This window comes from Pleurodeles waltl, chromosome 6 (assembly GCF_031143425.1).
Source record: "Pleurodeles waltl isolate 20211129_DDA chromosome 6, aPleWal1.hap1.20221129, whole genome shotgun sequence".
NCBI lineage: Eukaryota > Metazoa > Chordata > Amphibia > Caudata > Salamandridae > Pleurodeles > Pleurodeles waltl.
The window spans coordinates 1,702,553,206-1,702,578,822 of NC_090445.1; the positions used below are offsets into that span (position 1 = coordinate 1,702,553,206).

General features: G+C 49.3%; 1 protein-coding gene across 1 annotated transcript; it reads right to left on the reverse strand.

Annotated features, from left to right (window-relative positions):
- Positions 1–700: 700 nt before the first annotated feature.
- LOC138301389 (heat shock 70 kDa protein-like) lies at positions 701–3,399 on the reverse strand. The gene has a single exon (XM_069241826.1). The coding sequence runs from the start codon at positions 2,982–2,984 to the stop codon at positions 1,047–1,049; it is 1,938 nt and encodes a 645-aa protein (XP_069097927.1). The 5' UTR covers positions 2,985–3,399; the 3' UTR covers positions 701–1,046.
- Positions 3,400–25,617: the final 22,218 nt, after the last annotated feature.

A 25,617-nucleotide genomic window follows, 5' to 3' on the forward strand; every position in this document is an offset into this window, starting at 1 on the left:
GTCTCTGTGTTTCCTACACCCCGTCCTTCTGTCCTCTCTGGGTGGTCCCCCAACACCCCTTCGTACCTTGCCCCCTCTCTGCTTTTTTACACCTCTTCTTCACACATGTATGACCCCCATACCCAAACACCTCTTTAATTCATTCCCTGCTTAGTTCATCAGAGCCCCTCCTTTACCGATTCCACTTCCATCTCTGATCGTTCTATTGATACGAGATAGTTTTATATGAGCTTAATTGTCTCAGGTTCTTTACCCAGTACTGCATGACAACACGTCACACATAGAACTGTAACGACGACTACACAGCAACACTCACAATAGGACGTGTCATTACAGCATTGGTCCCACGAATTGTGGGAGCTTCACCCCATTTACATTTCTTTGGGTCCCCGTCCATCATCAAGTACTCAAAACTCATCCACCTCTTCACATGGTGAGTGCCATTTTCTTATTTCAGGCTTCGTTCTGATACACGTTCACACAGCAAAAAATGTATTTGTGAAGTTGTTTTTGTACCGTGCAAAGCACTGGACTTATAGTGTCAGGTCTTCAGGTCTGTACCCCCTCAATACATATTGTAACCTGGTATTAAACCCGCGATCTTCCCCCAAACACAACCCAAGGCACACATCATACAAACTTCGGTACAAGGCCTTTATTCACAAATACACTCTAAATTAAATGAAAAGCAACATGGACATGACGAGTTCAGTCATTTTATTACAAAAATAAAACATTATAGTTGTTGTATGTACACTCAAGCAGTCAATATCAAATGGTGCTGCAAGTCAAATGTCTTTAGTATAACATTAACCCATTACCTACAGATTAAAAAGATGGAAAAGGCATAGACTTAATCAATACATTTGGTCGTAGAAACCTCTGAATGACCCGTAAGAATCTGTAAAAAAAACGTTTTTTTAGTCCATTACTGTCCATGTTTCATCCACCTGTTCAGTGGTGGGTCCATGAGAATAGTATGTTACAGTCCATCATGAATCCACTTCTGTGGAAGGGACATGGAAATAATATATTACTGTCCGCCATTAATCCACCTCCTCAATAGTAGGTCCAGTGCTGGAGCTCCCTTGGCGGGCCTGAGCTCCGCAGCTCCCACTAGGCATTCCCCCGGGCATCTCGCCCTGGTAAAGTTTGGTGATGATGGAATTACAGACTTTCTCCAGCTCTTTCTGCTGGTGCTCATACTCTTCCTTCTCTGCCATCTGGTTGTTCTCCATCCAGGAAATGGTCTGATTACATTTGTCCACAATCTTTTTCCGGTCATCTTCGCTGATCTTGTCTTTAAGATTGTCACCCTCCACTGTGCTCTTCATGTTGAAAGCGTAGGACTCCAGTGTGTTCTTTGCAGAGACATTCTCTCTCTGGGCTTCATCATCTGCTTTGTACCTCTCAGCCTCCTGCACCATCCTCTCAATCTCCTCTTTGCTCAGCCGACCTTTGTCATTGGTGATAGTTATCTTGTTCTGTTTGCCTGAACTCTTGTCCACAGCAGAGACATTCAAGATACCATTGGCATCGATGTCAAAAGTCACCTCTATCTGTGGCACACCACGAGGGGCAGGTGGGATTCCACTCAGCTCAAATTTCCCAAGAAGACTGTTGTCCTTGGTCATTGCTCTTTCACCCTCATAAACTTGGATCAGGACACCAGGCTGGTTATCAGAGTAGGTGGTGAAGATCTGGGATTGCTTAGTTGGGATGGTGGAGTTGCGTTTTATGAGGACAGTCATCACACCACCTGCTGTCTCGAGACCCAGTGAGAGCGGTGCTACATCTAGGAGAAGCAGGTCCTGCACATTCTCAGACTTGTCACCCATCAGGATGGCAGCTTGCACAGCTGCACCGTAGGCAACAGCCTCGTCTGGGTTGATGCTTTTGTTCAGTTCTCTGCCATTGAAAAAGTCCTGCAGCAGTTTCTGGATTTTAGGGATGCGGGTGGATCCTCCAACTAGCACAATTTCATGGATCTGAGCTTTGTCCAATTTGGCATCCCTCAAAGCCTTCTCCACAGGTTCAAGGGTCCCTCTGAAGAGGTCAGCACACAACTCCTCAAAGCGTGCTCTGGTGATGGAAGTGTAGAAATCAATGCCTTCGAAAAGGGAGTCAATCTCAATGCTAGCCTGAGTGCTGGAAGACAGGGTTCTCTTGGCTCGCTCACAAGCAGTTCTCAGCCTCCGAACTGCCCTCTTGTTGTGGCTGATGTACTTCTTGTGCTTTCTCTTGAATTCCTCAATGAAATGATTGACCATTCGGCTGTCAAAGTCTTCACCTCCCAGGTGGGTGTCTCCAGCTGTAGCCTTCACTTCAAAGATGCCATCATCAATTGTTAGAATGGAGACATCAAAGGTCCCTCCACCAAGGTCAAAGATCAGGACATTGCGTTCTCCGCTGCCACTCTTGTCCAGACCATAGGCGATGGCTGCTGCTGTGGGCTCATTTACGATCCTCAGCACATTCAGACCAGCAATAACCCCAGCATCTTTAGTAGCCTGCCTCTGAGAGTCGTTGAAATAAGCAGGCACAGTGATGACAGCATTTGAGACTGGGTGGCCCAGGTATGCTTCAGCGGTCTCCTTCATTTTGATCAGCACCATGGAAGACACCTCTTCAGGGGAGAAAGTCTTGTTCTCCCCTTTGTACTCCACCTGCACCTTGGGCTTGCCACCATCGCTCACCACTTTGAAGGGCCACTGCTTCATGTCAGCCTGCACCACTGTGTCATTAAACTTCCTGCCAATCAGTCTCTTGGCATCAAAGACGGTGTTCTGGGGGTTGAGGGACACCTGGTTCTTGGCAGCGTCTCCAATGAGCCTCTCAGTGTCTGTGAAGGCCACATAGCTGGGGGTGGTGCGGTTGCCCTGGTCGTTGGCGATGATCTCCACCTTGCCATGCTGGAAGACTCCCACACAGGAGTAGGTGGTGCCCAGGTCGATGCCAATGGCGACTCCTTTAGGTGCAGACATCTTCTGCAGTGCTGCCCGAGTATAGCCCCGCTTGAAGATGCTTCACCCTCTCCCTTGTAAATCCTTCTTTTGTCAACAGCCGAATGTCTTCAACAAGTGCACCCGGGCAGACGTCTGTGTGAGATGTGCTCTTCTGCGTGTCGATCTCTCGGCTACAGGCACTCCACTTGCGCTGCAGTCGCCTCCCTGTCCGGTGGCTGAAAGAAGTCTCTCTCCCTCTCCGCGGTGTACTTCTCTGAGTAATGACAGCTGACGGGCAGCGCAATGTATTTATACTCTGTCTGCGAAAGGGCTCGTGCGAGACCAACCAATCACTGCGCGCCCAGCCACCCTCCCTTCGACTTCATTCCCGAATGTTCCCGATGTCTCTTCGGCCGAGAACCTTCTAGCGCTCGCCAGCACAAGCGCCACAATCTGGGGACCCTAACAACCAATCAGACCGAGTTAGAATCCTGACGTCACTACACAGGCGAGCAAAACAGAAAAGGGACTAAAGCCTCGTGGTGCTCCAGGATGGGCCATGTTGGACGAGTGCCTCGGGCAGAGGCATCTGTGCGACCTGATCCGAAACATAAGGCGCTATATTAAAATTACACCAGTGCCTTCAATGCAAGAAATATCTTTCACATATAGTCCTGAACATAACTCCTACGAACATATTGGCGTACGAAAGGCATTAGGCCTATCATATTTTACATTATGACTACATGTCCCAGAATGCACTGTGGTGTGGTGAAATCTAGGGCTGGATATAACAGTGTGATGTGCATTCAGAATAATTTACACCCGTTTCTCAGATTAACGGTATTTCTGGAAAACAACCGTTTGCAAAGGAAAACATGATTGGGTCCCTTTGTTTCTAGTGATGGCAGCACCTCTGGTGTTATATTAAGACAGGGTCGCGCCTCTTCTCGTTCTTTCTGGAACCTGTCACGTCGGCTCAGGTGGGAGTAAGACCGGCGCATGCGCAGATGGGGTGACCGTATCGAGGCATCCGCAGCTTTCCACTAGTGCTCCGACTTAGTCATTTACATGGACACGCCCCTCATCTGATTGGCCGAGCATGCAGAGCTTCTCGCGGGTTCTGGGCGTTTCTTGAAGGTTCTCTGATAAGCTCAATGGCCTGTCATGTCAAGAACAGACCAGCTGCTTCGAGAATCTGCCTGGTGACCCCGCCCAGGTCTCTTCTGATTGGGCCTCGGAGGTGACACTTCGCGAAAGGGCCAGCCGCCTGAAGAAAAACAGGACTCAGCAACATACTATGTAGCATTTCATGTGCTGAGGACGGATGCGGTAAACCGTGGGTGCTTACAAACGTTTTCCGAGGGGCTACAGGGTTTGGTCTGTAGTGTGACGGGGCCACATTAATGGCAACAGGGGGGCGGTTAGGTGGAGGGGGCAGGGATGATTGTAAAGTCATTCTGATTCAACTTGATAGAACGTGGTCAGAAGTTTGCTCATTTCAAGATACAGTTTCACCGCTAGTGAAAGAAAGAGGAGGAATATGGCGCCAGTTCGAGCATTTATGGGACCAGCCCCGTCATTGGCACACTGGACATGACATTTTGACTATGGAAAATGTAGTCTTTATTTAAAAACAATGTTCTGATTGGATGCTGTGTTTTCTACTTGTAATAAACAGCAAAGAAGGAAAAGCATAATACGAAGCCTCCGGTTCTGACATAGAATAAAACAAATTCTAGCAATTGCGTCAAGAATTTTCAATTCTATTAAGGACACGGCGGCGAGGATTATGCTTTCTCTTTCTTTACTGTTAAAATCACAGCAGCCAATCAAACAACAAGAAAGGACAAAAACTACATATCCCATGGTGCTATAGAACAGCATCACATGCACCAATCACTGTCCGTGACCTATCCCATATCAGGCATGAACCCAAACGTCATATCCTCTTTCTTTGCGAAATCGATAAACTTAAAACCTCTGCACCTAAACAAGCCAATGAACTGAAGAACTCGAACCCTTCCAGCCACTTCCAACTTGAACGAACTCCATGGACCTGGAAGATGAACAATCTTATAAACACCAACCGAACATGGTCTTCTTCGATATCTCTCTCAGATGATCAAGCATTCTTTTGATCTGAACCTAAAATATAATATTAAAAGGTAAAACCTTATACTGTTGACATAGAAAAGGCAATCTAACAATTTTATTCAATAACCCAGGGTGGGCACAATAATATAATGTATAATAATTTTTTATTTATGAGCAACTAGTAATATGTATAACAAACATCCACGGGGGGGATAATCCTCGCATCCGTGTCCTTAATAGAATTGAAAATTCTTGATGCGTAAGCTAGAATTTTTTTTATTCTATTTCAGGACCGGGGGCTCGGATTATGCTTGTTCAAAGCTGATCAATAACCACAGAAGCAACATCAACCACTGGTTTATGATAGAAAATCTTAAACATAGACTCTGCAGACCAATCTGCAGCTTTCATAATGTCTTCTAGTCTCGATCCCAAAGCAAATGTTTTAGATGCCATAGCTCCTCTAACAGAGTGAGCTCCAAAAATATTTATATCTATACCCACCTCACTTATGAGCCATCTCATCCACCTAGCAAGAGTGGCTGAGGAAACAGGTTTAAAGGGTTTTTGTAAGGGAATAAGTAACTGACCATTGGTATTCTGTCTAAACTCTTCAGTTATCGTTTCATAAACTTTTAAGCATTGAACTACACATAATTGAGAATTATCTGGAAATTTCGGATACGTTACTGACCTGCAATTTGTCTTCGTTCTTTTGGTAATTGTAAGGAAATGTCTCCTTGGCATGGTTACCCCCTGACTTTTTGCCTTTGCTGATGCTAAGTTATGATTTGAAAGTGTGCTGAGGCCTGCTAACCAGGCCCCAGCACCAGTGTTCTTTCCCTATACTTGTACTTTTGTTTCCACAATTGGCACACCCTTGCATCCAGGTAAGTCCCTTGTAACTGGTACCCCTGGTACCAAGGGCCCTGATGCCAGGGAAGGTCTCTAAGGGCTGCAGCATATCTTATGCCACCCTGGGGACCCCTCACTCAGCACAGACACACTGCTTGCCAGCTTGTGTGTGCTAGTGGGGATAAAAAGACTAAGTCGACATGGCACTCCCCTCAGGGTGCCACACCAACCTCACACTGCCTACAGGTATAGATAAGTCACCCCTCTAGCAGGCCTTACAGCCCTAAGGCAGGGTGCACTATATCATAGGTGAGGGCATAAGTGCATGAGCACTATGCCCCTACAGTGTCTAAGCAAAACCTTAGACATTGTAAGTGCAGGGTAGCCATAAGAGTATAAGGTCTGGGAGTCTGTCATGCACGAACTCCACAGCACCATAATGGCTACACTGAAAACTGTGAAGTTTGGTATCAAACTTCTCAGCACAATAAATGCACACTGATGCCAGTGTACATGTTATTGTAACATACACCCCAGAGGGCATCTTAGAGGTGCCCCCTGAAACCTTAACTGACTACCCGTGTAGGCTGACTGGTTTTAGCAGCCTGCCACACTCCAGACATGTTGCTGGCCACATGGGGAGAGTGCCTTTGTCACTCTGCGGCTAGTAACAAAGCCTGTACTGGGTGGAGATGCTTATCACCTCCCCCTGCAGGAACTGTAACACCTGGCGGTGAGCCTCAAAGGCTCGCCCCCTTTGTTACAGCACACCAGGGCACTCCAGATAGTAGAGTTGCCCACCCCCTTCGGCCACGGCCCCACTTTTGGCGGCAAGGCCGGAGGAGATAATGAGAAAAACAAGGAGGAGTCACTGGCCAGTCAGAACAGCCCCTAAAGTTTCCTGAGCTGAGGTGACTCTGACTGTTAGAAATCCTCCATCTTGCAGATGGAGGATTCCCCCAATAGGGATAGGAATGTGCCCCCCTCCCCTCAGAGAGGAGGCACAAAGAGGGTGTAGCCACCCTCAAGGACAGTAGCCATTGGTTACTGCCCTCCCAGACCTAAACACACCCCTACATTCAGTATTTAGGGGCTCCCCAGAACCTAGGAAACTAGATTCCTGCAACCTAAGAAGAAGAGGACTGCTGAACTGAAAAAGTCTGCAGAGAAGACGGAGACACCAACTGCTCTACCGGCCTGTCTCCCCACTTCTAAAGACACTGCTCCAGTGACGCGTTCCACAGGGACCAGCGACCTCTGAAGCCTCAGAGGACTGCCCTGCATCTAGGAGGACCAAGAACTCCAGAGGACAGCGGCTCTGTTCCACAAAGACTGCAACTTTGCAACAAAGAAGCAACTTTTAACCAACACAAGTTTCCCGCCGGAAGCGTGAGACTTTGCACTCTGCACCCGACGCCCCCGGCTCGACTTGTGTAGAACAAACACCACAGGGAGGACTCCCCGGTGACTACGAGACCGTGAGTAGCCAGAGTTGACCCCCCTGAGCCCCCACAGCGACGCCTGCAGAGGGAATCCCGAGGCTCCCCCTGACCGCGACTGCCTGCTTCAAAGACCCGACACCTGGTAAAGGCACTGCATCCGCAGCCCCCAGGACCTGAAGGATCCGACCTCCAGTGCAGGAGCGACCCCCAGGTGGCCCTCTCCCTTGCCCAGGTGGTGGCTACCCCGTGGAGCCCCCCCCCCCCCCTTGCCTGCCTGCATCGCTGAAGAGACCCCTTGGTCTCCCATTGATTTCTATTGCGAACCTGACGCTTATTTGCACACTGCACCCGGCCGCCCCCGTGCCGCTGAGGGTGTACTTTCTGTGTGGACTTGTGTTCCCCCCGGTGCCCTACAAAACCCCCCTGGTCTGCCCTCCGAAGACGCAGGTACTTACCTGCTGGCAGACTGGAACCGGGGCACCCCCTTCTCCATTGAAGCCTATGTGTTTTGGGCACCACTTTGACCTCTGCACCTGACCGGCCCTGAGCTGCTGGTGTGGTAACTTTGGGGTTGCCCTGAACCCCCAACGGTGGGCTACCTTGGACCCAACTTTGAACCCTGTAGGTGGTTTACTTACCTGCAAAACTAACAAACACTTGCCTCCCCCAGGAACTGTTGAAAATTGCACTGTGTCCAGTTTTAATAGCTTATTGCCATTTGTGTGAAAACTGTAAATGCTATTTTGCTAATTTAAAGTTCCTAAGTGAAATACCTTTCATTTAAAGTATTGTTTGTAAATCTTGAACCTGTGGTTCTTAAAATAAACTAAGAAAATATATTTCTATATAAAAACCTATTGGCCTGGAATTGTCTTTGAGTGTGTTTTCCTCATTTATTGCCTGTGTGTGTACAACAAATGCTTAACACTACCCTCTGATAAGCCTACTGCTCGACCACACTACCACAAAATAGAGCATTAGAATTATCTCTTTTTGCCACTATCTTACCTCTAAGGGGAACCCTTGGACTTTGTGCATACTATTCCTTACTTTGAAATAGTGCATACAGAGCCAACTTCCTACAGTAATGTTAAACAAGACTCCGTCTGGAGAATACACTCTACCTGCGAGATCTAAAGCCTTAACATCTGAGACTCTCTTGCAAGATACCAGGCAAAGTAACATATTCAATTTTGCAGAAATCTGTTTACGTGATAAATACCTATTGGATGGCCAGTTCTCTAGAAACTTCAAAATAATACTCACATCCCACAATTTAGAATACTTAGCTTGAGGGGGATTGGACAAACACATTCCTCTCAAAAGTTTACACACTAATAGATGTTCTCCAACTGGTTTACCATCCACCATAGCATGACCAGCTGAAATGGCAGATCTAAAATTGTTGATGGTCCTGTAAGTCAGACCAGAAAGAAGCTAATTCAGCCAGAAAATTAATAATCAAATCAATGCCCGACTCCACTGGATTACAGTTTCTTCCACTGCACCAACCATTCCATCTACGCCAGGCAGACAAATATATTTTGTGAGTGCTAGGGGCCCACGCTTGTTCGATAAAATCCGCAGCTTGTTGCGAAAGGCCTGAGGAATTCCATCTCGACCTGAAACTAACCACGCCGTCAACATCAACTTCCCTGAGATTATCAGTGGATGTTGATGGCCCTCCGGATTCAATAAGAGATTCATGCAGGGAGGAATGAGAAGAGGATGGGCACATGTCAGTTGTAGAGCAATTGGGAACCAAGGCTGCGACCTCCAACATGGTGTCCCTAGAATCAAGTCTGTTTTCTGTCTCTGTATTTGAGCTGAGACTCTGGGTATTAATAGAAAAGGAGGAAACGCATAACCCTGAAACAGGGACCAATCCTGAAGGAAAGCATCCGTCACTAGAGCGGGTCTGGACGCCAACTGAAGAAATTCGGCGTCTGAGTATTGAGACGGGATGCAAAGAGGTCTATATTGCAAGGACCCCATTCCTGGATTATCTGGGAAAATATAACTGGATTCAGTTTCCAGTCGCTGGAATCCGATAGGTATCTGGAGTTCCAGTCTGCCACAGTGTTCAGAGTCCCCGGAAGATACTCTGCTATCACTATTAATCGATGTTCCAGGCAATAATGCCAAAATTCCTTGGCTATCTCTGCTAGAAGACAGGATCTCATCCCTCCCAGTTTGTTGACATAACGTACTGCTTAGATGTTGTCCATTCGCAGTAGTATGCAACAATGCGTCTTTTGAGGAGAAAGACTCTTTATAGCAAACGAACCTGCTAGAAGTTCCAGGCAGTTGATATTAAGGGAGCTTTCCATCCGAGACCATCTGCCTCCTGTCACCAGGGATCCACAACGGGCTCCCCAACCCCATTGACTGGCATCCGATTCTATCACTACCTCTGGGTGTGATCCAAAGATGGTTTTTCCATTCCAAGCCTCCATGTGTTGCAACCACCAATGAATTTCCTCCCTGACTTCTGTTGTCAAGGGAATCAACTCGGAATAACTCAGACCCTGCTGGAGATGTCTTATCTTTAGCCTCTGAAGAGCACGATAGTGTAAGGGGGCTGGGAAAATTGCCTGAATAGAGGAGGTCAACAGACCCACCAATCTGGCAATGGTCCTCCGAGAGATAAATGTTTTTGCTAACGCTGCTCTCAATTCCCTTTTGATATTGCAAATTTTTGCTGATGGAAGAGCCAGGAGAGCTCGGACAGAGTCTATCCTGAATCCCAGAAACTCCATCATCTGAGATGGAATCAATGACGACTTCTGCACATTGATCAGGAAACCCAAGTCCTGTAATAAAGTAATGGTCCAGTTCAGGTGTGTTAGCAGAGAGCGACGTTTCTGAGCCATCAATAAAATGTCGTCCAGATATATAATCAGTCTGACCCCCTTCGTTCTCAGCGATTCTACAACTGGTCTCAACAGTTTTGTGAAACAGCAAGGGGCTGATGACAGGCCAAACGGAAGTGCTCTGTACTCCAGACAATGGCCTTTCCACAGAAACTGAAGAAATCTTCTGTGAGGGGGAAAGATTGGGACTGGTAGATAGGCATCCTTTAGGTCTAGACCGACCATCCAATCTCCCTCTGAAAGAATGTCTCTCAACATGTGTATTCCTTCCATCTTGAAATGTCTGTAAACAATCCAAGAATTGAAGTCTTTTAAATTAAGAACTAGACGATGACCTCCCCCTTTTTTGACGACTACAAAAATGGGACTGCAAAATCCGGAGGGGTGAGGAGTAGAAAACTCTACCGCTCCTTTGTCTAACAAAGCCTGCACCTCTTCATCTATAAAATTCTGAACGTCGAGGGAAAAATTAATTTGCATAGGGGGAGTGGATTGGAATGGGGTTCTAACAAACTCTAGATGGAACTCAGAGACCGTCTGCAGAATCCAGGGATCCCCAGAGATCTTCTTCCAGTTGTCCAAGAATAGACCCACTCTGCCCCCAAGAAGAACTTGAGTGTGTTGAATAATGTTTACCTGAGTAGCCAGCATCTTGGATGGCACCTTGTTGACTCCTGCGCTGTCCTCTGCGGAATCTGGGGCGACTGCCTCTGGAGCGGGTGGAATAAAAGGTAGGATCGGGTTGATCTCCATACCATCCACCCCTGCCTCTTGGGTAATAGTTTTGGGGACTAGAATAGGATCCTTGGCCGGGCATTCGTCCTCCAAAATGACCGGCCCTGACAAAAAGGCTTCTTCTGAACACTTTTTTAATAGACATCTGGGCCTTATCGAGTGAAGAAAAAGTTGAACAGAATTTTGCCAGTTCTTTAATGAATGACGAACCAAATAGCATTCCGTCAGCCGCAGGACCAGCTTCTGAGTTCGTTAGATCCAGTAATTTAGGGTCAATGCGCATAAGGATAGACTTCCTGCGCTCTGCGGATATGGCACAATTGGTGTTACCCAATTGGCAAATGGCTCTCTGCGGCCAACCCATTAAAGTATCTGTGTCAACAGGGGTCCCTGATTCCTTCGCATTAACTGCCATCTCCAAGATTTTTGTCAGAGGACCTGATAAATCTAGCAGTTTGTCTTGACAGAGCCTCCAAGACCTATCCAGCCCTTTTTTGGGGTCTTTCGCGAATTTTTTCATAAATATTACCATTGTAGGGTCAATCTCAGGGGTATCTGATACCTTATTGTCTAAGTCCGGTCTGGGACATTCCGCTCTGAGTCGAGCGCAGACTTCCTTATCAAAACCCTTCCTGAGATTAGAATCTACATACTGCGCTACCTCATCCGAAGGCAGCCAGTTGGAAGTTCTGGGGTGAATAAGCTCATTCGGTCAAAACTCAAAACCTGTGGTGTAGCAGGTTGGTTTTTCTGGATTTCTTACTGGGTCCAGGGACATCTGAGTCATCAGAATCGCTGGAAGAGTCTTTATCAGAGGATGATGACAATAACTGGGCGTCTCTCTTAGAGCTATAATTATGCTCTGCCGTCCTTTTCTTGCGCATCTTTTCTAAGATGTCGGCATGAGGATCTATAGGTTGGGCTTTGGTGTCCTCATTAGTCTTAGATTTAGATTTCTGTTTAGAAGTACCCTCGCCTAAAGGAGGGTTATTTTGGTCATACAACCGCCCTGCGATTGAGCATATTCGGAAAGCTGTCCAGAAAAAGGACCCAAAGCTCTAACCAAAGCATCGTTTACAGACTGCTGTACTCTGTTATCCAAAGCTTCAACCAAATTAACCTCTAGCTGATTGCTAGAATCATCAGGGAAGTATTCTGCTTCTGGGTCTTCCCACTGAGCCATAATGTTCTGAATTATCTGTAATATATATATCAAATAGGGGGAGTGGAAAAACCCCTAGCAGGCAAAATCCAAAGAATTTACAGGCCCAATAAGGTGTGGAGGGAGCTGCCTGCGACCACTCTAGGCAGAGCCTGATTTATTTTACAACCCAGGTGTCGAGCACTCTGGGCGTCAGGGAGCAATAAGGTTTTCAAATGCTTCCTACTAGGAAGTGTTTAAAACAGATCCGCTCTCTTGAACTGAGAGCTATAAATAGAAGTTCACACGCGCGCAGACGGGAACACGAGCCGGTCTCCGGCAGTCCAAGAAAGACGGGGATCGGCTCGTAGACCCACGCGCGTGCACGCGCACTCAAAGTTATAGAAAAGACAGACTGCGCGCGGTGCACGTAGAGGCTCCCGCTCCCACTCCACCAGAAAAGTAAAAACGGGCCAAATACGTTGGAAATCCGACACAATAAATGATCACAATTAAGCAATAAAGCGAGCGGAATCCCATCGCTATGAAATACACCTATAATCATACAAATATGTCACATTAAACAAGTTTTGAACACAAGAAGACGGGAAATAGTACTTATCTGCTTCAAAGCAGCAAAGAAAGACGATATGACGTTTGGGTTCATGCCTGATATGGGATAGGTCACGGACAGTGATTAGTGCATGTGATGCTGGTCTATAGCACCATGGGATATGTAGTTTTTTCCTTTCTTGTTGTTTGATTGGCTGCTGTGATTTTAGCAGTAAAGAAAGAGAAAGCATAATCCGAGCCTCCGGTCCTGAAATAGAATAAATAAATTCTAGCTATTGCGTCAAGAATTTTCAATTCTATTAAGGAAACGGAGGCGAGGATTATGCTTCTCTTTCTTTACTGTCCATTAAACAGCAGCCAATAAACCTAAAAAAAAACCCCCCAAAACTACATTTCCCAAAAGCACCTGTAGTCAAGCCTCACCAATCCCAGGCTTGCTCTCCTCTATAACAGTCACCATAACAAAAGTCCTTCCTCTTTCTTTGCACCAAATCGAAATCCTCTTCTCAACATACGGTAACTTGCAGCTGAACAAGTTGTCCAACAAAAACCAACATCGGCATTGCTATGAATCATCATGGGACTGTTCCATCAATCTTCTTTATTAGCGGAACCAATGAATGAAAGAAATGCACTAATAATACTATTTGGTAATGAATAAGTCATAAGGGAGGGAAAAAAACTTGAAAGTTATATACATATGTTCATCATAGAATACAAGTCTTTCAACATTTGATATACAATAAAATTAGCAACATCATCATTAAGGGTGGGATAATCCTCGCCTCAGTGTCCTTAATAGAATTAAAAATTCTTGACGCAATAGCTAGAATTATTTTTATTCTATGGCAGGACCGGAGGCTTCGGATTATGCTAGTTCAAAGCCCGTCCACCACTGTCGACGCTATATCAACAATAGGTTTATGATAAAACACTTTAAACGTATTATCTGATGACCAATCTGCCGCTGCCATGATATTCTCTAATCTAGAACCAGCTCCAAAAGATTTAGAGGCCATAGCTCCACAAACTGAATGAGCACCAAACACAGAAGTGTCTATACCAGCTTCCCCCAAAAGCCATTTAACACATCTAGCTAAAGTAGCTGATGATACTGGACCATGTGGTTTTTGCAGAGCAATCAACAGTTGACCTCCTACATCACTGTGAAACTCTCGCATACAACTCTCATAAGCTTTCAAACATTGTACACCACACTACTTCTGACTGTGGGAAAAAGCCGGATAAGAAATACATTTAGATGCAGTCTTTGTACGTCTAGAGACCATGAATGAAACTCCGGAAGGAGTAAATAGTCTACCTGTCAAATCCAGAGCTCTCACGTCTGAGACACGTCTACATGAAATAAGGCAGAGGAGGACCATAAGCTTGGCAGACAATTGCTTACGCGACAAATCCTCATTACACAACCAGGATCTGATAAAACACATGATGACATCCACATCCCAAAGAACCGAATATCGTGCTTGCAGAGGTTTAACCATCAGAATACCACAAAGAATCTTAGAGATCAAAGGGTGTTCACCAACAGGTTTACCGTCTATTTGTGGATAAAATTGTTAATGGTTCTATAGGCAAGACCTTGAGTCACTAATCCTGAAGAAATTTTGCACTCAATGGATATTTGGGCCCCCAAGAGATCAATACGCCGTTCACTGCACCAACCCACCCATCTCTTCCAAGAGGCTTCATAACGTTTATGAGTGGAGGGAGCCCAGGATTGGGAAAGGAAGAACATAGCTTCTCCTGAAACACTTGGCATTTGCTAATGTCTCCCGAAAGTCTCAATGCCATGAGAGTTAACTGGTCCTGTATTATCACAGGATGAGGAAGCCTCAATGGGTTCAGGAGCAACAACGGAAACAATGGAATTAGAACTGTGGTGACATCGCAACTGGAAACCAAGCCTGAGTCTTCCAGAGGGGTGTCAATAAAATGATCTTGGCCAATTGTCGCTTGACTTGTGCTAGGACCCTCTGAATTACTGAAAAAGGGGGAAAGGCATACAGAAGACTCTGGGACAGGTCCTGAAGGAAATCATCCGAGTCCATCGCTAAAGGGTCTGCCTCCAATTGAAAAAGCGAGGAAGTTGGGAATTGAGTCGGGTTGCAAAATGGTCTTTTGAGCATGTACTCCATCGCTCCGTTAGACTCTGAAAAATCAATTGTTGGAATTTCCAATCGCTGCTGTCCCTCAGAAAGCGAGAATTCCAATCCGCTACCACATTGGAGCAGCCCGGAATGTATTCTGCTATCACATGAATTTGGTTCTGTAGACAATAATGCCAAAATTCTTTGGCAGTCTCTGTCAGAATACGAGATCTGGTCCCACCCAGTCGGTTTATATATCTCACTGCTGAAATGTTGTCCATCCGCAACAGAATGCAACAACTGGCCGTGGCTGGAGATAGCGAGCGGATCGCAAAGGCTCCAGCTAGCAACTTCAAACAATTGATGTGAAGACCCAATTCCTCCGAGGACCACCGTCCTCCCGTCTACACAGTGGCTCCCCAACCCCACTGACTGGCATCTGATTCTATCACAATCTCTGGTGAGGATGCAAAAATGGCCCTGCTGTTCCACGCTTCCATTTGACCCAGCCCCCATGCAATATCCATCTTGGCTTCTTCCGACAACAGAATCTGCTCTGTATAAGCCAGTCCTTTGCGGAGATGCATGATCTTCAGGCGCTGAACGGCTCGATAATGTAACGGGCCCAGACAGATTGCCTGAACTGACAAAGCAAGAAGCCCCAATAGCCGGGTTAAAATCCGTAATGATATAGTCGGAGAGGCAAGGGCTTTCCGTAACTTTCTTGATCGAGGACCGTTTCAACAACGGCAACTTGAGTTGGGCCTGCACAGAATCTACCTGAAAACCTAAGAATTCTATACATTGCGAAGGGGACGTCACTGACTTCTCATGTTGATCTAGAAACCCAAATCCTGAAGGGTTTGAATTGCCCAGGCCAGATGAGTTAAAGCTAAGCTCTTGGTTTGGGCCATGATTAACATGTTGTTGTGATAAATGATAAGGCGAACGCCTCTTTCGCAAAGGAACTGTGCTACAGGCCAGGCCGAAGCAGCTTGGTGAAACACCAAGGGGCCGAGGACAGACCAAAAGGGAGAACCTTGAACTCATACCATTGGTGTCTCCAGAGAGATTGAAGAAAATGTCGGTGCGGACAAAAAATTGGTACTGTTAGATATGCGTCCTTTAGGTCTAGGTGCACTAACCATTCTCCTTCCTGTAGAAGATCTCGTAATAAATGGATAGCCTCCATTTTAAAATGACGATAAACTATCCAAGAATTGAAATCTTTTAAATTTAGTACCAGGCGAAAACCTCCTCCTTTCTTTTGCTCCAAGAAAATAGTGCTTGGAAATCCGTTTAGATCTGGACTTGAAGGGACTATCGCTTGTTTGCGAAGAAGTTCTCCGACTTCCGCATCTATTAAAGTACACTCTTGTTGGGGAAAAAAGGAGAGGCAGAGGAGGATAATTTTGAAACGGGGTGGAATAAAACTAGTCTGTAACCCCGCACCATCTGTAGAACCCAATGGTCTTGTGTTATGTGCTCCCAATTTTAACCATGACTCTCCAACCTCCTGCCAAGGGTTGCCGCTGTAAAATGAATAATCCACACCTGAGCCAGAAGGATCTGTACTGCATTCAGCTCCTTTTCCTCTAAACCATGACCTCAGCCTCTTCTGGCCCTGGATGGATAGAATCGTGAAGAGGCCTGATAATAGCCTCTGCCTCTAGGGGCGTAGTTGTGGGAGGTCTGGTAAAAGCCTCGGCCTGACGCTCAACCCCGATAGCGTCCGGCCCTGGTAAAAAGGCCCCCACTGAACATTCTTTTCATTGAGGTATGGGCTTTGTCTAGAGTTGAAAAAGCAGAGACATATTTCCCCAGGTCCTTCACGAACATGTCTCCAAAAACAAGCCCATTAGCAATAGATCCTTGGTCAGTAGGAGCGGACTCCGCTAACTTGGAGTCAATGCACATTAGAAATGACTTTCCTCGTTCTGTGGACATAGCACAATTGGCGTTTGTAGCAGGCTGGTCTGGCTTATAGTGGGTACCTGATGGTACTTACACCTTGTGCCAGGTCCAGTTATCCCTTATTAGTAGATTAGAGGGGTTGTAGCAGCTTAGGCTGTTAGAGGTAGCTATAGCAAAGCAGCTTAGATACCACTTATATCATATAGGTACTATATCAGAAGAAACACAATACTCAGTGTTACTAAAAATAAAGGTACTTTATTTTAGTGACAATGTGGCAAAAATATTTCAGAGAATATACTCCCTTAGGAGGTAAGTAAAATACACAAAATATACACACAAACCAAAATCTGGTGAGTAAAACAGTCAGAAAGTAGTGCAAACACTGTAGAATACAATAGGATGCAATAGGCCTAGGGGCAACACAAACCATATACTAAGAAAGTGAAATGCGTACCATGCGTACCATGAATGGACCCCTAGGCTAGTGTAGTGTGTAGAGGGTCGCTGGGAGTGTTAGAAAACAGTAAGGATGTCCAAGATACCCCACCCCAAGACCCTGGAAAATAGGAGTAAAGTACTACTATTTCCCCAGAAACACACTAGACTCGTGATAGAGGATTTTGCAAAGACCACATTAGACTGCAAAGCACTGAAGACGGATTCCTGGACCTGAGGACCTGCAAAGGAAGGGGACCAAGTCCAAGAGTCGTGAAAGTGTCCAGGGGGGGCAGGAGCCCACTAAACCCTGGATGAAGGTGCAAAATGGCTGCCTCAGGATGGAAGAAGCTGAAGATTCTGCAACAATGAAAGGTACTAGGAACTTCTCCTTCGTGCAGATGACCCAAGGGTAGGTCGCTCCCCCTGCCGCTGCAGCTCCTCCAAGTTCCTGTGTTCCTGAGACCCACCTAACTGTAAGTACCCCCCTCCTCCCAGCCCCTCGCCCTGCCCCGCGCCACTCACCTTCTCTCCTGCTTCTTTTCCTCCTCTCTGTCTCTGTCTCTTCCTCCTCGCTCCCCCTCTGCAATCTTCTTCTGTGTTCTTCTGTTCTTCCCTTCTGTTCTTCCCTTCTGTTCTTCTGTGTTCTTCCGGTCTTCTGTGTTCTTCTTCTCTGTTCTTCTCTGTGCTTCTGTGTTCTTCTTCTCGGTTCTTCTGTGTTCTTCTGTGTTCTTCTGTGTTCTTCTGTGTTCTTCTCTGTTCTTCTGCTCTTCCGATCTTCTGTGCTTCTGTCTTCTGTTCTTCTGTCTTCTGCTCTTCCGGTCTTCTGTTCTTCTGTTCTTCTGTTCTTCTGTCTTCTGTTCTCCTGTCTTCGGCTCTTCTACCTCCTCCGTCTTCTTCCCCCGAGCCTGCCCTCCTGCTCCTTCCTCATCCCCCTCCCTCACTCGCCTCCCCCTCTCTCACCCCTAGCTAACCCGTTCGCTATCTACCTCCCTCACTCCTCCTATCTTCCTATCTCTCTAGCTCCCTATCTCACTATCTAACTCCCCCACTCTCCACCTCCTCCTACCTACCTATCTGTCTATCTATCTATTTCCCTATCTATCGACTTCTCTATCTATTTTCTCTATCTATTTCTCTATCTCTCCCCCCCTCCCGCCACCCCCTCTACTACCTATCTCCCTATCCTCTCACTCTACCTCTCTCCCTCACCCACCTCTACAACCCCCCCTCCCCTATCTTCACAACCCTACTCCTATCTCTCTCCCTAATCTCCAAACCTCCTAACACTCACCCTCCTCCACCCTAAACCCCCTCCCCCAGCTCCTCTCACTCTACCTGTCCCCCCCCTCCCTCGCGCTTTCCCGCCGCGACCTCCTGCACGCCCCCGCCCCCCAGCTCCCATTCGCCCCCAGCTGACCCCTCCCCCCCCTCCTACCTCTTATGGCGGCCGCTGCGCGACAGTGGTAGCGACCCTTGACCCAAGGGTAGGTCGCTCCCCCTGCCGCTGCAGCTCCTCCAAGTTCCCGAGTTCCTGTGTTCCTGAGACCCACCTAACTGTAAGTACCCCCCCTCCTCCCAGCCCCTCGCCCTGCCCCGCGCCACTCACCTTCTCTCCTGCTCCTGCTTCTTTTCCTCCTCTCTGTCTCTTCCTCCTCGCTCCCCCTCTGCAATCTTCTTCTGTGTTCTTTTGTTCTTCCCTTCTGTTCTTCTGTTCTTCCCTTCTGTTCTTCTGTGTTCTTCCGGTCTTCTGTGTTCTTCTTCTCTGTTCTTCTCTGTGCTTCTGTGTTCTTCTTCTCTGTGCTTCTGTGTTCTTCTTCTCGGTTCTTCTGTGTTCTTCTCTGTTCTTCTGTGTTCTTCTCTGTTCTTCTCTGTTCTTCTCTGTTCTTCTGCTCTTCCGATCTTCTGTGCTTCTGTCTTCTGTTCTTCTGTCTTCTGCTCTTCCGGTCTTCTGTTCTTCTGTTCTTCTGTTCTTCTGTCTTCTGTTCTCCTGTCTTCGGCTCTTCTACCTCCTCCGTCTTCTTCCCCCGAGCCTGCCCTCCTGCTCCTTCCTCATCCCCCTCCCTCACTCGCCTCCCCCTCTCTCACCCCTAGCTAACCCGTTCGCTATCTACCTCCCTCACTCCTCCTATCTTCCTATCTCTCTAGCTCCCTATCTCACTATCTAACTCCCCCACTCTCCACCTCCTCCTACCTACCTATCTGTCTATCTATCTATTTCCCTATCTATCGACTTCTCTATCTATTTTCTCTATCTATTTCTCTATCTCTCCCCCCCTCCCGCCACCCCCTCTACTACCTATCTCCCTATCCTCTCACTCTACCTCTCTCCCTCACCCACCTCTACAACCCCCCCTCCCCTATCTTCACAACCCTACTCCTATCTCTCTCCCTAATCTCCAAACCTCCTAACACTCACCCTCCTCCACCCTAAACCCCCTCCCCCAGCTCCTCTCACTCTACCTGTCCCCCCCCCTCCCTCGCGCTTTCCCGCCGCGACCTCCTGCACGCCCCCGCCCCCCAGCTCCCATTCGCCCCCCAGCTCCCATTCGCCCCCAGCTGACCCCTCCCCCCCCCTCCTACCTCTTATGGCGGCCGCTGCGCGACAGTGGTAGCGACCCTTGACCCAAGGGTAGGTCGCTCCCCCTGCCGCTGCAGCTCCTCCAAGTTCCCGAGTTCCTGTGTTCCTGAGACCCACCTAACTGTAAGTACCCCCCTCCTCCCAGCCCCTCGCCCTGCCCCGCGCCACTCACCTTCTCTCCTGCTCCTGCTTCTTTTCCTCCTCTCTGTCTCTTCCTCCTCGCTCCCCCTCTGCAATCTTCTTCTGTGTTCTTCTGTTCTTCCCTTCTGTTCTTCCCTTCTGTTCTTCTGTGTTCTTCCGGTCTTCTGTGTTCTTCTTCTCTGTTCTTCTCTGTGCTTCTGTGTTCTTCTTCTCGGTTCTTCTGTGTTCTTCTGTGTTCTTCTGTGTTCTTCTCTGTTCTTCTCTGTTCTTCTGCTCTTCCGATCTTCTGTGCTTCTGTCTTCTGTTCTTCTGCTCTTCCGGTCTTCTGTTCTTCTGTTCTTCTGTTCTTCTGTCTTCTGTTCTCCTGTCTTCGGCTCTTCTACCTCCTCCGTCTTCTTCCCCCGAGCCTGCCCTCCTGCTCCTTCCTCATCCCCCTCCCTCACTCGCCTCCCCCTCTCTCACCCCTAGCTAACCCGTTCGCTATCTACCTCCCTCACTCCTCCTATCTTCCTATCTCTCTAGCTCCCTATCTCACTATCTAACTCCCCCACTCTCCACCTCCTCCTACCTACCTATCTGTCTATCTATCTATTTCCCTATCTATCGACTTCTCTATCTATTTTCTCTATCTATTTCTCTATCTCTCCCCCCCTCCCGCCACCCCCTCTACTACCTATCTCCCTATCCTCTCACTCTACCTCTCTCCCTCACCCACCTCTACAACCCCCCCTCCCCTATCTTCACAACCCTACTCCTATCTCTCTCCCTAATCTCCAAACCTCCTAACACTCACCCTCCTCCACCCTAAACCCCCTCCCCCAGCTCCTCTCACTCTACCTGTCCCCCCCCTCCCTCGCGCTTTCCCGCCGCGACCTCCTGCACGCCCCCGCCCCCCAGCTCCCATTCGCCCCCAGCTGACCCCTCCCCCCCCCTCCTACCTCTTATGGCGCCCGTCCGCGCCTGGCCCGCGCCCAGCGCCACGACCCCTGGTCCCCAGCTCCCCCAAGCCCCGCTGATCCGCTACGACCCCACCACCCTCCACGCCCTCAACCCAGGGCGCTCCAAAACCTGCTTCCTAGCTCACCCCAAACGCACCCATGGACCCTTCGCCTGCAACTCCTGCAAACGCATCTTCCACCACGCAACTACCACGACCACAAGCCCACGCGCCATCAACCACCTCAAGTGCATCCTGGTCAACGCTCGTTCCGTCCACAAGCACGCCGTTGAACTTTGGGACCTCCTGGACTCCACAGCCCCGGACGTCGCCTTCATCACGGAGACATGGATGAACGCCTCCTCTGCTCCAGACATCGCTACCGCCATCCCCGAAGGCTACAAGATCTCCAGAAAAGACCGCACCAACCAAGTAGGAGGAGGTGTCGCCATCATCTTCAAAGACTCCATCAGCGTCACCACCTCCACCGAAGACCCCCCCCTCGCCGCTGAACACCTGCATTTTCAGATTCGCACCGACCCAAGGACCACCCTCAGAGGATCCCTCGTCTACCGTCCTCCCGGACCTCGCGCCTCTTTCAGCGACGCCATCGCCGACTTCATCTCCCCGCACGCCCTCGCCTCACCGGACTACATCCTCCTAGGCGACCTCAACTTCCATCTGGAACAAAACAACGACCCCAACACCACCACCCTGCTCGACAACCTCGCCAACCTCGGCCTCAAACAACTGGTGAACACCGCCACCCACATCGCCGGACACACGCTCGACCCTATCTTCTCCGCCAGCAAACACGTCTTCTTCAGCCACACCTCTGCCCTACACTGGACCGACCACAGCTGCGTCCACTTCACATTCCAACGCGAGACCTCCCACCTCCGCACTCAACCCATCCCTCGTCGACAGTGGAACAAGATCCCTGAAGAGCAACTCTTCTCCGCTCTCGCCGCCAACCAACCCACCCTCACCACCGACCCCAACGACGCAGCTCTCAACCTCACAAACTGGATCTCCAACTGCGCTGACAACCTTGCTCCCCTCAAACGCACGCATCGACAGACCAACACCAAAAAACCTCTCTGGTTCTCTGACACCCTCAAAGAATCAAAGAAAACCTGTCGTGCCCTTGAGAAGGCCTGGCGCAAGGACCACACCGCTGACAACATGACCGCCCTCAAGAACGCTACACGCGAACACCACCACCTGATCCGCACTGCCAAAAGGAACTTTTTCACCGACAGACTAGACAAAAACAGCCACAACAGCAGAGAACTCTTCAGCATCGTCAAAGAGTTCTCCAACCCCAGCGCCAGCGCCAACGCCGTCACGCCCTCACAGGATTTGTGCGAATCCCTCGCCACTTTCTTCCATCGCAAGATCAGCGACCTCCACGACAGCTTCGGACACCAGACCCAACCATACACCACTGAACCCGCTTCCCCGGACATCACCCTCAACAACTGGACCCACATCAACACGGAAGAAACCAAATCCATCATGAACTCTATCCACTCCGGCGCCCCTTCGGACCCCTGCCCGCACTTCATCTTTAACAAAGCCGACGACATCATCGCCCCGCACCTCCAGACCGTCATCAACTCTTCTTTTTCTTCTGCTACTTTCCCCGAATGCTGGAAGCACGCTGAAGTCAACGCCCTACTAAAGAAACCTACGGCTGACCCAAGCGACCTGAAAAACTTCCGCCCCATCTCTCTTCTACCTTTCCCAGCCAAGGTAATAGAAAAGACCGTCAACAAACAGCTGACCACCTTCCTGGAAGGCAACAACCTGCTCGACCCTTCACAAACCGGATTCCGAACCAACCACAGCACGGAAACCGCCCTCATCTCAGTCACAGACGACATCAGAACCCTGATGGACAACGGTGAAACAGTCGCCCTCATTCTCCTCGACCTCTCGGCTGCCTTTGACACCGTCTGTCACCGCACCCTAATCACCCGCCTATGCTCCACCGGGATCCAAGGCCAGGCCCTGGACTGGATCGCCTCCTTCCTCGCTAACCGCTCCCAAAGAGTTTACCTCCCTCCGTTTCGCTCAGAACCCACCAAGATCATCTGCGGCGTACCTCAAGGCTCATCGCTCAGCCCGACACTCTTCAATGTCTACATGAGCCCCCTCGCCGACATCGTACGCAAGCACGACATCATCATCACCTCCTACGCCGACGACACCCAACTTGTACTCTCCCTCACCAAGGACCCCGCCAGCGCCAAGACCAACCTACAAGAGGGTATGAAGGACGTCGCAGATTGGATGAGGCTCAGCCGCCTAAAGCTGAACTCTGAAAAAACGGAAGTCCTCATCCTCGGCAACACCCCGTCCGCCTGGGACGACTCCTGGTGGCCCACGGCCCTCGGCACCGCACCGACCCCCGCAGACCACGCCCGCAACCTCGGCTTCATCTTGGACCCTCTTCTCACCATGACCAAGCAAGTCAACGCCGTGTCCTCCGCCTGCTTCCTCACTCTCCGCATGCTCCGCAAGATCTTCCACTGGATCCCCGCCGACACCAGAAAAACCGTGACCCACGCCCTTGTCACGAGTCGCCTGGACTATGGCAACACCCTCTACGCCGGGACCACCGCCAAACTCCAAAACCGCCTGCAACGCATCCAAAACGCCTCGGCCCGCCTCATCCTCGACGTACCCCGCAACAGCCACATCTCCGCACACCTGAGACACCTGCATTGGCTCCCAGTCAGCAAAAGGATCACCTTCCGTCTTCTCACCCACGCACACAAAGCCCTCCACAACAAGGGACCGGAATACCTCAACAGCTTCTACGTCCCCACCCGCCCCCTCCGCTCCGCTGGCCTCGCACTTGCTGCCGTCCCTCGCACCCGCCGCTCCACGGCGGGTGGGAGATCTTTCTCCTTCCTGGCGGCCAAGACCTGGAACTCCCTCCCCACCAGCCTCAGGACCACCCAGGACCACTCCGCTTTCCGGAGACTCCTAAAGACTTGGCTGTTCGAGCAGCGATAACCCCCCTTTTCCCCCCTAGCGCCTTGAGACCCGCACGGGTGAGTAGCGCGCTTTATAAATGTTAATGATTTGATTTGATTTGATGTCCCACGGAGTGCTGAAGGATGCAGAGTTGTTTTTTTGGCAAAAGACTGCAAACAAGCCTTGCAAGCTGCAAAGGTCGCGTTTGAAGAAAAAGGGTGATGCCTGGGCCCAGGAAGGACCAGGATGTCGCCACTTGGGAGAGGAGGCAGAGGGGGGCCCTCAGCAACGTAGAGAGCCCAAGCACAAGAAGGTAGCACCCGCAGAAGTCCTTGAACACGGGTTCAAGTAGACTGAGCACAGCGGTCATCTCAGCACTACAAAAGACGGTCCCACGAAGCCGGAGGTCAACTCAGGGAGTTGAGCAATGCAGGACGGAGTGCTGGGGACCTGGGCTTGGCTGTGCACGAAGGATTCCTTGGAAAAGTGCACAGAAGCCCTAGCAGCTGCAGTTCATGCAGTGCACAGGATTACTGTCTGGAGAGGGGAGGCAAGGACTTAACTCCTGCGAATTTGGATAGTTGGACCACTGGACAGTCTGGGTCACTTGGGTCCACCACCTGTGTTCCAGGGGCCACGCTCGTCAGGATGAGACGGGTCCCAGAGTACCGGTGACGCTGAAGTTTGGTGCCTGCTGGAGCAGGGGGGAAGATTCCGTCGACCCACAGGGGATTTCTTCTTGGCTTCCAGTGCAGGGTGAAGGCAGACATCCCTCAGAGCATGCACCACCAGGAAACAGTCAAGAAAGCCGGCAGGATTAGGCGCTACATTGTCGCTGGTAGTCTTCTTGCTACTTTGTTGCAGTTTTGCAGCCGTCCTGGAGCAGTCAGCGGTCGATCCTTGGCAGAAGTCGAAGAGGGAGATGCAGAGGAACTCTGGTGAATTCTTGCAAGTCGTTATCTGAGGAAAAGCCCACTGGAGAGACCCTAAATAGCCCTCAGAGGAGGATTGGCCACCTAGTGAGGTAAGCACCTATCAGGAGGGGTCTCTGATGTCACCTGCTGGCACTGGCCACTCAGAGGCCTCACACCTCTGGATTCAAGATGGCAGAGGTCTGGGACACACTGGAGGAGCTCTGGGCACCACCACTGGGGTGGTGATGGACAAGGGAGTGGTCACTCCCCTTTCCTTTGTCCAGTTCCGTGCCAGAGCAGGGACTGGTGGTTCCCTAAACCGGTGTAGACTGGCTTATGCAAGGAGGGCACCATCTGTGCCCTTCAAAGCATTTCCAGAGGCTGGGAGAGGATACCCCTCCCCAGCCTTTAACACCTATTTCCAAAGGGAGAAGGTGTAACACCCTCTCTCAGAGGAAATCCTTTGTTCTGCCTTCCTGGGACTTGGCTGCAGAGAAAACCCCAGAGAGCTGGTTTGGCAGTACCCAGGGTCCAAAGTGGAGCCCTGGGGATGCATGAGATTGTCACCCCATTACCAGATTTGGCATGGGGGGACAATTCCATGATCTAGACATGTTACATGGCCATATTAGGAGTTACCATTGTGAAGCAATGTATAGGTATTGACCTATATGTAGTGCACGCATGTAATGGTGTCCTCGAACTTACAAAGTCTGGAGAAATTGCCCTGAATTGTGTGGGGGCACCTTTGCTAGTGCAAGGGTGCCCTCACACTTAGTAATTTTGCACCTAACCTTTACTAAGTGAAGGTTAGACATATAGGTGACTTATAAGTTACTTAAGTGCAGTGTAAAATGGCTGTGAAATAACGTGTGCGTTATTTCACTCAGGCTGCAGTGGCAGTCCTGTGTAAGATTTGTCTGAGCTCCCTATGG